This window comes from Dreissena polymorpha, chromosome 1 (genome assembly GCF_020536995.1).
Source record: "Dreissena polymorpha isolate Duluth1 chromosome 1, UMN_Dpol_1.0, whole genome shotgun sequence".
NCBI lineage: Eukaryota > Metazoa > Mollusca > Bivalvia > Myida > Dreissenidae > Dreissena > Dreissena polymorpha.
This window is the reverse complement of record NC_068355.1, coordinates 171,950,974-171,965,971: the sequence shown is the minus strand read 5'-3', so window position 1 is coordinate 171,965,971 and position 14,998 is coordinate 171,950,974. Positions and strand designations below refer to the sequence as shown.

At 39.7% G+C, this 14,998-nt stretch overlaps 1 protein-coding gene across 2 annotated transcripts in view; it reads right to left on the bottom strand.

Moving 5' to 3' along the window:
* The window catches only part of LOC127861143 (serine/threonine-protein kinase mTOR-like), a 71,198-nt gene that overhangs the window by 28,488 nt on the left and 27,712 nt on the right, over positions 1-14,998 (bottom strand). For both annotated transcript variants that reach the window (XM_052399523.1, XM_052399514.1), the window contains exons 22-29: positions 14,641-14,888; positions 12,692-12,778; positions 12,215-12,382; positions 11,024-11,136; positions 9,582-9,837; positions 7,998-8,141; positions 3,946-4,088; positions 2,150-2,312 (exon numbers count right to left, since the gene is read on the bottom strand). In XM_052399523.1, the coding sequence (XP_052255483.1) occupies positions 2,150-2,312; positions 3,946-4,088; positions 7,998-8,141; positions 9,582-9,837; positions 11,024-11,136; positions 12,215-12,382; positions 12,692-12,778; positions 14,641-14,888 (1,322 nt within the window). The remainder of the gene's footprint in view (positions 1-2,149; positions 2,313-3,945; positions 4,089-7,997; positions 8,142-9,581; positions 9,838-11,023; positions 11,137-12,214; positions 12,383-12,691; positions 12,779-14,640; positions 14,889-14,998) is intronic.

The window sequence follows — 14,998 nt, the reverse complement described above, 5'->3', positions numbered from 1 at the left end:
ACAATTTACATACATGCATTTAGCCTAGTTTTCCCAAAATGAGGCTTTTTCATTTGGAATAACCATTTTGCTACACACAATGACTGAATTATCAATGAACAATCTATCTCGGTCAAGTTTACCATACAACCAGATATTTGTAATATGAGCTTAATAATTATTATTGATGTAAAAGACAGTCCGGCACCCATATTTACTAACCCATTCTGAAACTTAAGAATAACAAAAAGTCTTACACTCAAATATACTTAAGAACTCTGCATGCATACAATCTAAATATTATGCTTATACAGTGAAAACCCTCTAAACCGGACACCCCTGGGACCGAGAGGAAATTCCAGTTTAGAGAAGATTCCGGTTTAGAGGGGACATTGACTATTTTACTTTCAGAAGGTCAATTACATAGCCTAATGTGGAAAAAAACACTTTCAGTAAATTGTCATAGTTTATATATATATAACATTTATTCATATTGCATCACATAAGAAAAACACATCACTTAATTTGTTGATTCAAAAGCAATATCAGTCACAACATAGATCAAACAGTGCACCCTGGAAAACAAACAATTTTATACATGCATGCAAGTGTTAGGTGAATTTAGTTCCTTTTCACACTAAAAAACATGTATGCCGACTTTTTTCGCACGATATCCCCGATCGTCGACTTTCCTACCCGATATTTCTTTGACAGCATCTTGAGTGTAGGTTTTGGCAACATATCTGACTCTTTTATCAGTTTGATTTTGTCTTCTAGAAACAATAAAATTCCATGCGCCATCGCGTAGAAGTAGGTTCGGACACTTTTAGTCTTAGTTATCTTAATTACCAATTTGAAAATCTAAATGAATATCTAAATAAAACTGCGTCAAGAACTCTGCAAATCACCGTTTTATATGACATTAAATTAGCAATTGTCATAAACAACATAAAATTAAATAGCATAAAGATTATTAAAATTTAGCACGGCTTCCTATATCAAAAACAAAACACACTAAAGAACTCAATGTTTGTCATCAGTAATTATAATCAGTATTATCACATCTATTAAGCGATATGTACATCACAGGACAAGTATCTTTAAATTGTTTTGCGCTTTTTACAGTTTGCAAATTTTTCTACCACCTTTATTAATTTCACGCGTCTTTAATCCGCTATTCACAACTTTTTGACACAAGGTCTGAGGTGCAATAAGCCGGCCCTGAGCAGTTTAGAGAGGTACAATTACGTATGGAATTACCCAATTTTGATCCAAAAAATGACCGGTATTCAGAATTGAGGGGATTCCGGTCTTGAGGAAATATTTAACGCATGGTTTTAAAGGGAAACAAGGGACAAAATTGTCACAAAACCAGGTTTTCATTGTGAAAAAAAATCTGATAAAGGGAGAAAACTCAAACTGAACTTTTGAAATGAACAAACAAAATTAACCCCCTTTGTAAGTTTGTTTTTAAAAAAAATCTATTTTTAGTCGTGGCGACCTTGACATTGGAGATATTGACGTGATTCTTTTGTGCGACACACCTCCCATGATGGTGAACAAATGTGCCAAATGATTTTAAAATTTCACAATGAATGACATAGTTATGGCCAGGACAAGCTCATTTATGGCCATTTTTGACCTTTGAACTCAAAGTGTGACCTTGACCTTGGAGATATCGACGAATATTATTTCGCGCGACACACCGTCCAATGATGGTGAACAAATGTGCCAAATGATTTTAAAATCTGACAATGAACGACATAGTTATGGCCCGGACAAGCTTGTTCCGCCCGCCCGCCAGCCAGCCCGCCCGCATTCGCCAATCTAATAACCAGTTTTTTCCTTCGGAAAACCTGGTTAAAAATGGGACCGGAAAATTTGTCCGGTTTAGAGAGGATCTGGTTTAGAGGGTTTCCACTGTATTATTAACATATTGTTATTAACAAACTGTTATTAACAAACATTACACAATTAAATGTGTAAACTGCAATGCTTTCTTGACTTTTAAGGAGTATTAGTACATTGCAGTTTTAAAAGTATTCTAAATATTTATACTCAAGTCTAAGAATTGTCGGTGAATATAGGCCCAGTTTGAGCAAGCGTGTGTTCAACTTGTCACAGTGCTCCATGAACTCTGCCAGGTTGAGCAGGGTCTGTATGATCTCACCTTGTCACAGTGCTCCATGAACTCTGCCAGGTTGAGCAGGGTCTGTGTGATCTCAGGGATCTCCTGGGAGTTCAGGGCCAGCTCCAGGCTGTTGATGAGCTCATCCTGCTGCTCCTCAGTCAGCTGGGTCCAGCAGGAGACAAACGCAGCGTTAAACAGGTCCCTGAGGGTAGAGACAGACACAGCGTTAAACAGGTCTGTGAGGGGGAGAGAAATGCAGCATTAAACATATAATTGCAGATGACAGATGAAGTGTTAAACAGGTCCTTGAGGAGACAAATGCCAACTTCAACTGTGAGCCTTTTTGTCAAACAGATAAACGCATCAACATATGGTAAGTAAAAACAAGAGATTTGTTTGTCAGAAACACTATGCCCCCTTATGTGCCGCTTTGAAGCCATATATTTGACCTTTGACTTTGAAGGATGACCTTGACCTTTCACCACTCAAAATGTGCAGCTCCGTAAGATACACATGCATGCCAAATATCAAGTTGCTATCTTCAATATTCAAAAAGTTATGACAAAATTTTAACGAAGGTTAAAGTTTTAGGAAAGAAAAATACAATGATATTTGACATTTGACCTTGAAGGATGACCTTGACTTTTCACCACTCAAAATGTGCAGCTCCATGAGATACACATGCATGCCAAATATCAAGTTGCTATCTTTAATATTAAAAAAGTTATCAAACTTTTACCAAGGTTAAAGTTTTGGGACACACACTCTGAAACAATGACACAATGACAGACAGACAGGACAAAAACAATATACCCCTGATCTATCGAATAAAAATATGGCCGAATGCAATACTAAAACATAAAAATATATAATGAAATTAAAGAAAATAATATAAGTTTAGCTGTTTAAACCGATATTTATCAGGTTGTTATTTCGTTAATGAAGGTTTGATGATGGCACGAGGAGCAATAGAAAGTGAATGTTTAATAGTGAGGGGGTGGTATGATTGAACAACGGCCTAACAGGAGAGGAGGAACGGAGCTACAGGAGAGCAATAGAGAGTGAATGTTTAATAGTGAGGGGGTGGTATGATTGAACGAGGGCCTAACAGGAGATAAGGGAACGAGCTACAGGAGTGAAAACATGGGCTCACTGACCTAGCAATGAGGGTGTATGAATTAGCAAGGGCCAATTAGGAGTGAAGGGAGGGGAATTCTTTAGTAAGTATAAGAGTTCACTGACCTATCCATGTGGTTTTATCACCAAGTACCGGTCTTTTAGGAGTGGCGGGGAGTGGACTTCTTGATTGAGCTCATGAGTTTAGTGACCTAGAGACAGCATTGTGGGACAGAGCTGTAGAGAAAAGGGGGACACCATGAGCGAGATCTTGAGTAAAGAGAAATGGGTTGGTTTGCCTGATGAGCAAGGGCCCAACAGGAGTAGAGGGAAGGGGCTTCCTTGACTGAGATGATAAGTTCACTGGCCAAGAATGCGGACTATGGGACTAAGGGTAATACTTAGTAAGGGCCAGCAAGGGGCCAAGAGAAGGGTGACTCCTTGAAGATCATGAGTTCCCCGACATAGCCAGACAGTATAGCAAGGGCCTAGCAGATGGGTAGGAGAGGAGGGGAACTCGTGAGTTTACTGACCAAGCGAGAGGGTTGTATGACTGAGCGAGGGCCCAGCAGGAGCGGAGGGCTGGGGATGGGTAGGAGAGGAGGGGGACTCGTGAGTTTACTGACCTAGCGAGAGGGTTGTATGACTGAGCGAGGGCCCAGCAGGAGCGGAGGGCTGGGGATGGGTAGGAGAGGACGGGGACTCGTGAGTTTACTTACCTAGCGAGAGGGTTGTATGACTGAGCGAGGGCCCAGCAGGAGCGGAGGGCTGGGGACGGGGACTCCTTGAGTAGCTCTATACTCAGCTTGCGCAGCCACTCCATCCAGTCCTCCTTGGACTCACGACGACCCTTACCCAGTGCCTGAAACACAATAAACTACATATGGGCCCCGCTCTGTAAAAATGGGGTTTGATGCATATCCATAAAGTGTTGTCCCAGATTAGCCTGTGCAGTCTGCACAGGCTAAGATAGCACCACACTTAAAAGCACATGTATTAAACCCTCTTTTCACAGAGCGAGTCTCAAATATATAGGTCACTTACCATGTTTTCAAAATTAAATATCAAGACATGTTTATTACTAATAATTTTTCAACTACATCAACTTTAAACTGATAGAAACCAAGTTTCCTACAGTGATTTCCGATAATTTTACTTTTGGCCTCTTTGACATTGACCCCCCGCATGTTCATAACCAAATAATTATAAGAGGGTCACAATGACCTACTGTCATGGCCTGAATTCAAAATACCGGGTACACCTTTTTTGAAAGACTTGACCTGGTGACCTTGTTTTCTACCCCACCTGACCCAGATTCAAACATGGCTGTGATATTGTCAAGACAAACTTTCAGACCAAATGCCATCAATTACCCTTTACCACTTAGATACTTTTGTATACGCATTTGTAGTCCCTAAGAGTAAGAAAGTTAAATTTAATTAAAGACAAATCTTACTAGATTGAAGTTTTAAAGGCTTCATTTCCAACCCTTAGATACTGATAAGCAGCAAACAGCATAAAACCTGAACAGACTGCGAGTTACTCTCAGGCTGTTCTGGTTTTATGCTGTTTGCACATAGCCATTTTTATGTTGCTTCTGAGAGGGAAGGTTAAGTCATAAATGAGGTTTCCACTGCAGACAGAAGGGATTTAGTTAGATTTGACATTTTGACATTCAAAGATGAATATTTTGACAAAGCTTTATCAAGACTGATTCATACAAGAGCTGTCAGAGGACAGCGTGCTCGACTATTCGAGTGCTTGACAGTATAACGTAAGCCATCATGGGGAAAATGTTCATATTCGATAATTTATTAGACGATCTTTCGAAAATAAAAAAAATAAAAAATAAATTTTTTTTTTTATTTTTTTTTGGGGGGGGGGGGGGGGGGGGGGGTAGGAGGGGTGAGAGGGGGTATAATGTGGGGTGTGGTAATTTTTTAGATGATGTTTTGAAAAAAAATTGGGGGGTGGGGGGGGGTATGGGGGGGTGAGAGGGGGGTATAATGTGGGGTGTGGTAATTTATTTATTGATGTTTAAAAAAAAATCTTTTTTTTTTGGGGGGGGGTAGGGGGGTGAGAGGGGGGTATAATGTGGGGTGGGGTAATTTATTAGATGTTTAAAAAAAAAAAATTGGGGGGGGTGGGGGGGTAGGGGGGGGTGGGGGGGGGATAGGGGGCGGGGGTGAGAGGGGGGTATAATGTGGGGTGTGGTAATTTATTAGATGATGTTAAAAAAAAAATTGGGGTTGACGTTGGGGGGTGGGGGAAGGGATTCTGGTAGGGGCGTGGGGTATTGTTTGGGTGGAGTCCATTGTGGTATTCAGGTAAGTGTTGTTTTGTCAAAGTAATAATAAAATGTGATCATAAATAAAGAAGTTATGGCAATTTAAGCAAAATGTTCAATTATCTATGTGTAAAAGGGGCCATAATTATGTCAAAATGCTTGATACAGTGGTCTGCTCTTGTTTATAGGTTGGGGTCATGTTGGTAAACAAGTATGCAACATATAAAAGCAATATGTCAAAGGATATAGGAAATATTTGGGGTAGTACGCAAACTTTAACATAGATTTATCAATAATATGCATATTCTAAGTATAAAAGGGGCAATAATTATGACAAAATGCTTGATAGAGTTTTCTGCTCTTGTTTATAGGTTTAGGGTGATGTTGGTAAACAAGTATGCAAAATATCAAAGCAATATGTCAAGTGACAATGAAAAAAATGGGGTAGTACGAAAACTTTAACATTTGCTGCATATTCTAAGTGAAAAAGGGGGCCATAATTATGACAAAATGCTTGATAGAGTTGTCTGCTCTTGTTTATAGGTTGGGGTCATGTTGGTAAACAAGTATGCAAAATATGAAAGCAATATGTCAAGGGACAAAGAAAATATTTGGGGTAGTACGAAAACTTTAACATTTGCACGCTAAGGCTGACGCAGACGCCGGGGTGAGTAGGATAGCTCTACTTTATATATATTTCATATATAATAGTCGAGCTAAAAAGTGGCGTCTAAAGTGGTAATAAGGTTTGTTTAAAAAAGCATGGGGATATTGTGGTTATCTCTGGCGTTTGTCCGTCTGTCTGTCTGTTTGTCTGTCTGTCCGTCCTGGCCACTATCTCCTCCTACACTAAAAGCACTAGAACCTTGAAACTTACACACATGGTAGCTATGAGCATATGTGTGACCCTGCACTATTGATCTGACCCCTGAGTCAAAAGTTATAGGGGTTGGGGTGGGGTCGGGTCAGAGATTTTCACTCATTTTTTAATGTTATTTTACATTAACTTCTTTATTTCTATACCGATTTACTTCAAATTGATACTGAACATCTCTTATGACAATACGGTCAATCTCAACTATGCATGGCCCCATTACCAACTCTGGGGCGCCCCGCCCACATAGACCACGCCCACCCAAAAGTGCTTTTTACTATAATTTCTTCATTTCTACACCGATTCACTTCAAATTGATACTGAACTTCTATTATGACAATACGTTCAATCTCAACTATGCATGGCCCCATTACCAACCCTGGGGTGCCCCCCCCACATAGACCACACCCACCCAAAATTGCCTTTTACTATAATTTCTTCATTTCTACTCTGATTCACTTCAAATTGATACTGAACTTCTCTTATGACAATACGGTCAATCTCAACTATGCATGGCCCCATTACCAACCCTGGGGCGCCCCGCCAACATAAACCACACCCACCCAAAATTGCCTTTTACTACAATTTCTTCATTTCTACACTGATTCACTGCAATTTGATACTGAACTTCTCTTATGACAATACGGTCAATCTCAACTATGCATGGCCCCATTACAAACCCTGGGGCGCCCCGCCCACAAAGGTCACACCCACCCAAAATTGCCTTTTACTATAATTTCTTCATTTCTACACTGATTCACTTCTAATTGATACTGAACTTCTCTTATGACAAAACGGTCAATCTCAACTATGCATGGCCCCATTACCACACCTGGGGCACCCCGCCCACATAGGCCACACCCACCCAAAATTTCCTTTTACTATAACTTCTTCATTTCTACACCGATTCACTTCTAATTGATACTGAACTTCTGTTTTATGACAATACGGTCAATCTCAACTATGCATGGCCCCATAACCAACCCTTGGGCGCCCCCTGGGTCAAACATGCGGCATGGGGATACGCGTCGGCCTCTGCTGCGCCATTTCTAGTTTAATATTTACCTTATGACCTAGTAGTTTTTTTGACCCAAACATGAACTTGGCTTAGATCTTGTCAAAATAAACATTCTGATTAAGTAAATCAAGACTTGACAAGAATGTGGCCTCTAGATTTGTACTGAGCTAGAAGATGACTACACAACATACAACTCAACAGCCTGTCAAACACTGACCAGAGTACATCACCTTAACCCTTTTCCCCATAGGAAGCAAATCAAAAATGGCTTTTGCAACCAGCATAAAACCAGACCAGCCTGCGAGTAACTTGCAGTCTGTTCAGATTTTATGCTGTTTGCTGCTCATCAGTAACTAAGGGTTGGAAATGAAGCCTGTAAAACTTGAATCTAGTAAGAAAGGTATTTAATTAAATGTAACTTTCTAAGGGACTACAAATTTGTCAAAATAAGTATGTAAGTGGTATAGGATTAAGCACCTAATGCCTTGCTCACTTTGTGCTCAGGTGAACTAGAAAAGGTTCCCACAATACTGACTTCTTAACATTGCATGGTTTCCAATAGTTTGGCTCATGAGAAAACACATGTACTTACAGATCTAAGATTGTTGAAGTTGACATGCAGCTTTTTGATTGTGGTTGGTTCAGTTTTATTTTTCTCCGACTCTGCAGCCTTCTCCTTATTTTTCTTGTACAGCATCAGAGCAGTGTCCTCTTCCTCCTCCGCTATAGTGCTGCCCTGGAATCAACACAACACGGTCAGCCTCCATCTTGGAAAATGGTACTTATTGTCTGTGTGTAAAGTGCTGTTAACCAGGGACATATTTCTGATTTGTAGAATTTTTCATTTCAAGTGTCTGCTAAATGAAAAATAAGTCTAAGCGGTAAGTGTCGTCGCTGATTAGAATGGGTCAAGTGCACAGGCTTATCTGGGACAACACTCAAGCTTTGTGTATTCCAGAGCAACGCTCGCATTAAAGGAGACATCAGGAATGACCAAAATAAAAGAAATGGTGAAAGTTTAAACTTGACATGGTTAGTGAGCTTGACCTGGTATTCAAACCTGAATTAAATTGAAAACAAGGGACAAAATTGTCACAAAACCAGGTTTTCATTGTGAAAAAAAATCTGATAAAGGGAGAAAACTCAAACTGAACTTTTGAAATGAACAAACAAAATTAACCCCCTTTGTAAGTTTGTTTATAAAAAAAATCTATTTTTAGTTGAGGCGACCTTGACATTGGAGATATTGACGTGATTCTTTCATGCGACACTGTCCCATGATGGTGAACAAATGTGCCAAATGATTTTAAAATCTCACAATGAATGACATAGTTATGGCCAGGACAAGCTCATTTATGGCCATTTTTGACCTTTGAACTCAAAGTGTGACCTTGACCTTGGAGATATCGACGTAATTATTTCGCGCGACACACCGTCCAATGATGGTGAACAAATGTGCCAAATGATTTTAAAATCTTACAATGAACGACATAGTTATGGCCCGGACAAGCTTGTTCCGCCCGCCCGCCAGCCCGCCCGCCCGCATTCGCCAATCTAGTAACCAGTTTTATAAATTAATGTTGGTTTTCTAGTATTGACATACATAACTGATCACCTATTTGCAGTTGTATTCTCTTAAACACAACGCACTACTTACAAATTGTCGGATATATAACCAGTTCACCATGGTTACCAAGGTTAAACATAACTCATTCTTCACATATTTTCTTATACATAACCTGTTAAACACTGTTCGAATGCTCACAAAACAATATTGACAAACATCTTGTTGTTTTTTTTTAATATCTTTTTTATCAAGAAAAAATATATAATTGGTATTGATGTCTTAAAACAGAGTTACAATTTGTAATATTGCTTAAACTGTTGATTTAAGAAATATATGATCTTTAAAAGGCCAATTTGGTTACTTAAATAGGTGCAAATGACCATATGCAACCAGCATAAAACCAGGAACAGCATGCAATTTACTCGTTGGCTGTTCAGGTTTTATGCTGTTTGCTGCTCATCAGTATCTTGGAAATGAAGACTTTGTAACTTGAATGATATTGAAAAGGTCGTTTAATTTAATTTGATTTTCTAGGGGACAACAAACGGGTAAAAATGTGTATGATAGATGTAAAGGGTTATAGCATCAACGCAAGCCCAGTATGAATACCTTGAGGATGCGGCACATGAGGATGTTGTATCTCTGGTGATTGATCTTATGTTTCAGGGTGATCTTGTTCACCATGGGAATGAAGATGAGAAACTTGGGCCCCAGCTGCACCACGAGGGAGCACAGTGTGTCCATTGCTGTCTGCTGAAGGTCAGGGGTCGTGTCCAGGGTCCGGGACAGCGGGTGGATGATACGGGATGCAAAGTCTGTGAGGTCCAGCGTGTCTGCTAGTCGGTCCACAGTCTCAAGGGCCACTCTGCAACAGGCAAACAGGCAGGATTTTAGCAGGTCCATACAAATAAAGGAAAGTATTTAAGAGTTACGAGAAACTGAACTTATAAATATAAAGTATACACTTAAATACAGTAAATATTGGAAATTTATCAAATAAGAGACAATAGGCAAGATTTATTTGAGCCATGTTCTTAGAAAACTATACCTAATGCTTGTACCTAAAGTGCCATCCCAGATTAGCATTTGAAGTCCGCACAGGCTTATTAGGGATTAAACTTTTGCCTCAAAAGAGATTTTTGCTAGTAAGAGACTTTAACAGAGAAATACCATAAAGGGGGAAAGTGTTGTCCCCAATTAGCCCTTGGGATGGCAGTTTTCAGATAACGTGGCTCATTTGAGCAGGTCATTACAAAAAGTGACAACCAAGCAGAAGAATTTAACCCTTAAACACTTAGATACATATTTTGACAACTTTGTAGTCCCTTATAAAGTAAAATGAAACAAGCAAATTATTTAAATTGATATCCCCCGCCATTATACTTCTGGACACAAAAGTTTTCTGGACAGATGGACAACGCCAACGTGCATCATCCTCTTATGCATATATATACTCATACCAAGTTTTAATGAAATCTGTCAAAGCACTTCCAAGATATGGCTCCGGACACACAAAAAAAGCATTTTTTCAATATACAAAGGGCCATAACTCCGTTATTATCCGATGGTGTACAATGCCATTTGGCGTGCATCATCCTCTTATCCATAAATATACTCATACCAAGATTCAATGAAATTTGCCAAAGCACTTCCAAGATATGGCTCTGGACACAAAAGTGCCGGACATACAGACGGACAGATATACGGACAACGCCAAAACAATATCCCTCCACCAATGGCGGGGGATAATGAAAAACCTTTCTTACTAGATTCAAGTTGTAAACTCTACATTTCCAACCATTAGATACTGATGTGCAGCAAACAGCATAAAACCTGAACAGACTGCGAGTTACTCCCAGGCTGTTCTGGTTTTATGCTGTTTACACATAGGCATTTCCATTTTGCTTCTGAGTGGGAAAGGCTTAAGAGTTATGTGGTACTGAACTATTGACAGCCATACTGTGTATAAATTTACATATAGAAAGAATACACTAAAATAGTTTAAATATTGGAAACATGTGAAATCATTTGAACCCACTAAACTTGTTTACCTTCTGACAGGTATGGGCACATCTGTTGAATCAAACATTCTCACTACAGGAGGCAGTAACAGGTGCAGGTACTCATCTAGGTTGGCACCAAACAGCTGGATGGCATTCAGCAGCTACAAGGCAGTAGGAAGTACAGTGAGCTGCTTTCTAGGAACACTGGGCTGAACTCTTTACCACTGAGATACGTTTTTAAACACATTTGTAGTCACTTAGAAAATTAAATACTAGATCCAAGTTTTAAAGGCTTCATTTTCAACCCTTATTTACTGTTGAGCAGCAAACAGCATAAAACCTGAACAGACTGCGCGTGACTCGCAGGCTGTTCTGGTTTTATGCTGTTTGCACATAGCCATTTTCACGTTGCTTCTTAGTGGTCAAGCGTTAATGCCAATGCACAGGCTATTCAGGGACAACACTTGAGGCACATGCATTAAGCCCAGTTTTCCCAGAACTAGGCTGTACTCTTCCTCACAGTGATCCTAGACCAACAACACAACTAATAGCATGCATTTCAATGGGAAAAGAACATCAACAACGTTTGAATACAAGTAATGAGTAAGAGTAATGCATATGCTAAAATGCATACTCAAAGTGCTTTTAGAATTAAGCACTCCAGTTTGTTTTGGACCTCTCCTGTTACATGGATTTGTAGTCCATTAGAAAGTTCAATTTAACAAGACTATTGCCAAGCAATATATGTCCCCTACCGGCTCCACCATTGTCAGATTTTATTTTATTTTTTTAATATTTGTTGCCATAGCAACCAGAATTTTTGACAAAGGAACAAAATGAAATGACGTGCATCATGTCCTTATTGCCATCTATCCATGTTTCAAGCTTCATGAATAAATATTCAGAACTTTTAAAGTTATCGCAGGATCCAGAAAAGTGTGACAGACAGACTGACAGACGCACAGAGCGCAAATCATAAGTCCCCTTCGGTGAAACCGGTAGGGGACAATAAAAGACTTTTCTTACTAGATTCAAGTTTTAAAGGCTTCATTTTCAACCCTTAGATACTGATGAGCAGCAAACTACATAAGACCTGAAAAGACTGCGAGTTACACACAGGCTGTTTTGGTTTTATGCTGTTTTTACAAAGCTACTTTCACTTTGCCTCTGAGTGGAGAAGGGTTAAGAGGCACAAAGACAAGAAATAACCCCCACACAGAGATCATATGCCTTGTGTACCTTGGCTGTGACGACCTGCTGGGGGCTGGTGTCATGCATGAACACCTTGAGGATGTAGGGTATGATCTGGGGCAGGTACACCTTGAAGTCTGTGCCCAGGGCTGTCACTATGTGCTCTATTAGCAGGATGATCGTGTTCTGTAGGGGACTGCTGGGCGTCCAAAACTCCTGCAAAACAGCACCAGGGAACACACTCTGTTGAGACCAATACATCTCCAAATACAATTTATTTTTTGAATACACACAAAATGTTCTGGATAAACTTATTATTTAAAGGCATGCAAGAATAAGCTACAACTTATTTGGTAAATACATGCAAAATGTTCTGAATAAATTTATTTATTAAAGGCATGCCAGATTCAACTTATTCTTGTCAATTTTAAAAACAATGTTCTGAATAAACCTATTTGTTTAAGGCATGCAAAATATAACAACGCAATCTAAGCCAACAAAGAGCCCTCCAGGCAAGTGACTCACCTTTATTAAGGCAAAGATGTCATCCAAGTACTGTTTGATGTGTTGCTTCACGATTGCAATGATCAACCCTAGCTGCTGAAACAGGAACTGAAAAGAAAAAACAAACATTTTTCCAATCCTGACCCACACATACGAGCCTTGCTCTGGGTAAACAGGGCTACATGCATGTGCATTAGCGTCATCCCAAATTAGCCTGTGCAGAGCACATAAGCTGATAAGAGAAAAATCTTTCAGCCAGCGCTGAATATTTGTAAGAACAGACTTCATTTCAACAATAAATTACAAACAAGAGGGCCTGAAAGGACAAACGTCGCTCACCTGAGATAACAAAATATTATTGGGACAAATCTTCTGACCAAGTTTCATGAAGATCGGAAAATAAAAACAAGGTGTTACTAAAGCCATATAAGGAAAAATGCCCCGCCCCCTGGCAGCCATGTTTTTCAACCAACCGGCATCATTTTTAAACTCTTCCAATATATTATTGGGATGAATCTTCTGACCAAGTTTGATGAAGATCGGACAGTAAATGTGGCCTCTAGAGTGTTAACAAGATTTTACTATAGTCATATAAGGAAAAATGCCCAGCCCTTTGGAAGCCATGTTTTTCAAGCAAACATAATTATTTTTTAACTCATCCAAGATATCATTGAGACTAATTTTCTGACCAAATTTCATGAAGATTGGACAATAAATGTGGCCTCTAGAGTGTTAACAAGGTTTTACTATAGCCATATTAGGAACAATGCCCCGCCCCCTGGCGGCCATGTTTTAAAGCAACCAAAACCATTTTCGAACTCATCCAAGATATCATTGGGAAAAATCTTCTAACCAAGTTTTATGATGATCGGAAAATAAATGTGACCTCTAGAGTGTTAACAATGTTTTACTATAGCCATATAAGGAAAAAATGCCCCGCCCCCAAGGTGGCCATGTTTTTCAACCAACCAGCATCATTTTTGAACTCGTCCAAGATATTATTGGGTTGAATCTTCTGACCAAGTTTCATGAATATCGGACTATAAATGTGGCCTCTAGAGTGTTAACAAGATTTTACTAGAGCCATATATAGCCATATAGGGAAAAATGCCCCGCCCCTTGGCAGCCATGTTTTTCAATAAAACGTAACCATTTTCGAACTCATCCATGATATCAATAAGACAAATCTTCTGACCATATTTCATGAAGATTGGACAATAAATGTGGTCTCTAGAGTGTTAACAAGGTTTTACTATAGCCATATAAGGAAAAATGCCCCGCCCCCTGGAGGCCATGTTTTTCAACCAAAGGGCATCATTTCTGATCTCGTCCAAGATATTATTAGGATGAATCTTCTGACCAAGTTTCATGAAGATTGGACAATAAATGTGGCCTCTAGAGTGTTAACAAGATTTTACTATAGCCATATATAGCCATATAAGGAAAAAAGCCCCGCCCCTTGGCAGCAATGTTTTTCAAGCAAAGGTTACCATTTTCAAACTCGTCCAAGATATCATTGGGACAAATCTTCTGAACAAGTTTCATGAAGATCGGAAAATAAATGTGGCCTCTAGAGTGTTAACAAGGTTTAACTATAGCCATATGATGAAAAATGCCCCGCCCCCTGGCGGCTATGTTTTTCAACCAACCAGCATCATTTTCGAACTCGCCCAAGATATTATTGGGATGAATCTTCTGACCAAGTTTCATGAAGATCAGAAATAAATGTGGCCTCTAGAGAGTTAACAAGATTTTACTATAGCCATATATAGCCATACATGTATAAGGAAAAATGCCCCGCCCCTTGGCATTCATGTTTTTCAAGCGAACGTAACCATTTTCGAACTCATCCAAGATATCATTGAGACCAATCACTTGACTTCTCACTTGTCAAATCCTGCCACACACACATATAGCTATGATGAGAACTCAAACACATGATCTGGAATACTGAGAGCCTGCCCACTCACATCTCTGAAGTTCTGGTCAGCAGGCCTGATCACCGTCAGGTAGGCAGGTATGACCTGCTGAATGTACGACACGCACTTGATGCCCAGGCTCTTGAAGATGAATGTGATGGCCTGGACCACCATGGTGTGGTGCTTGGACAGGGTGGGATCTCGGATGATCCTCATCAGGGTCGCTATGGCGATGGCCGGGTAGAACTCTTCCAACGTGGCAGAGGCACTCATGTTAGCGAGCATCTCGCTGGTTGTCTCTGAAAAAAACAAGAGATTGCCAAGCAATATTGTCCCCTACCTGTGAAACTCCACCAATGTTAGATTTTTTATTTTTTTTATTTGTTGCCATAGCAACCAGAATTCTTGA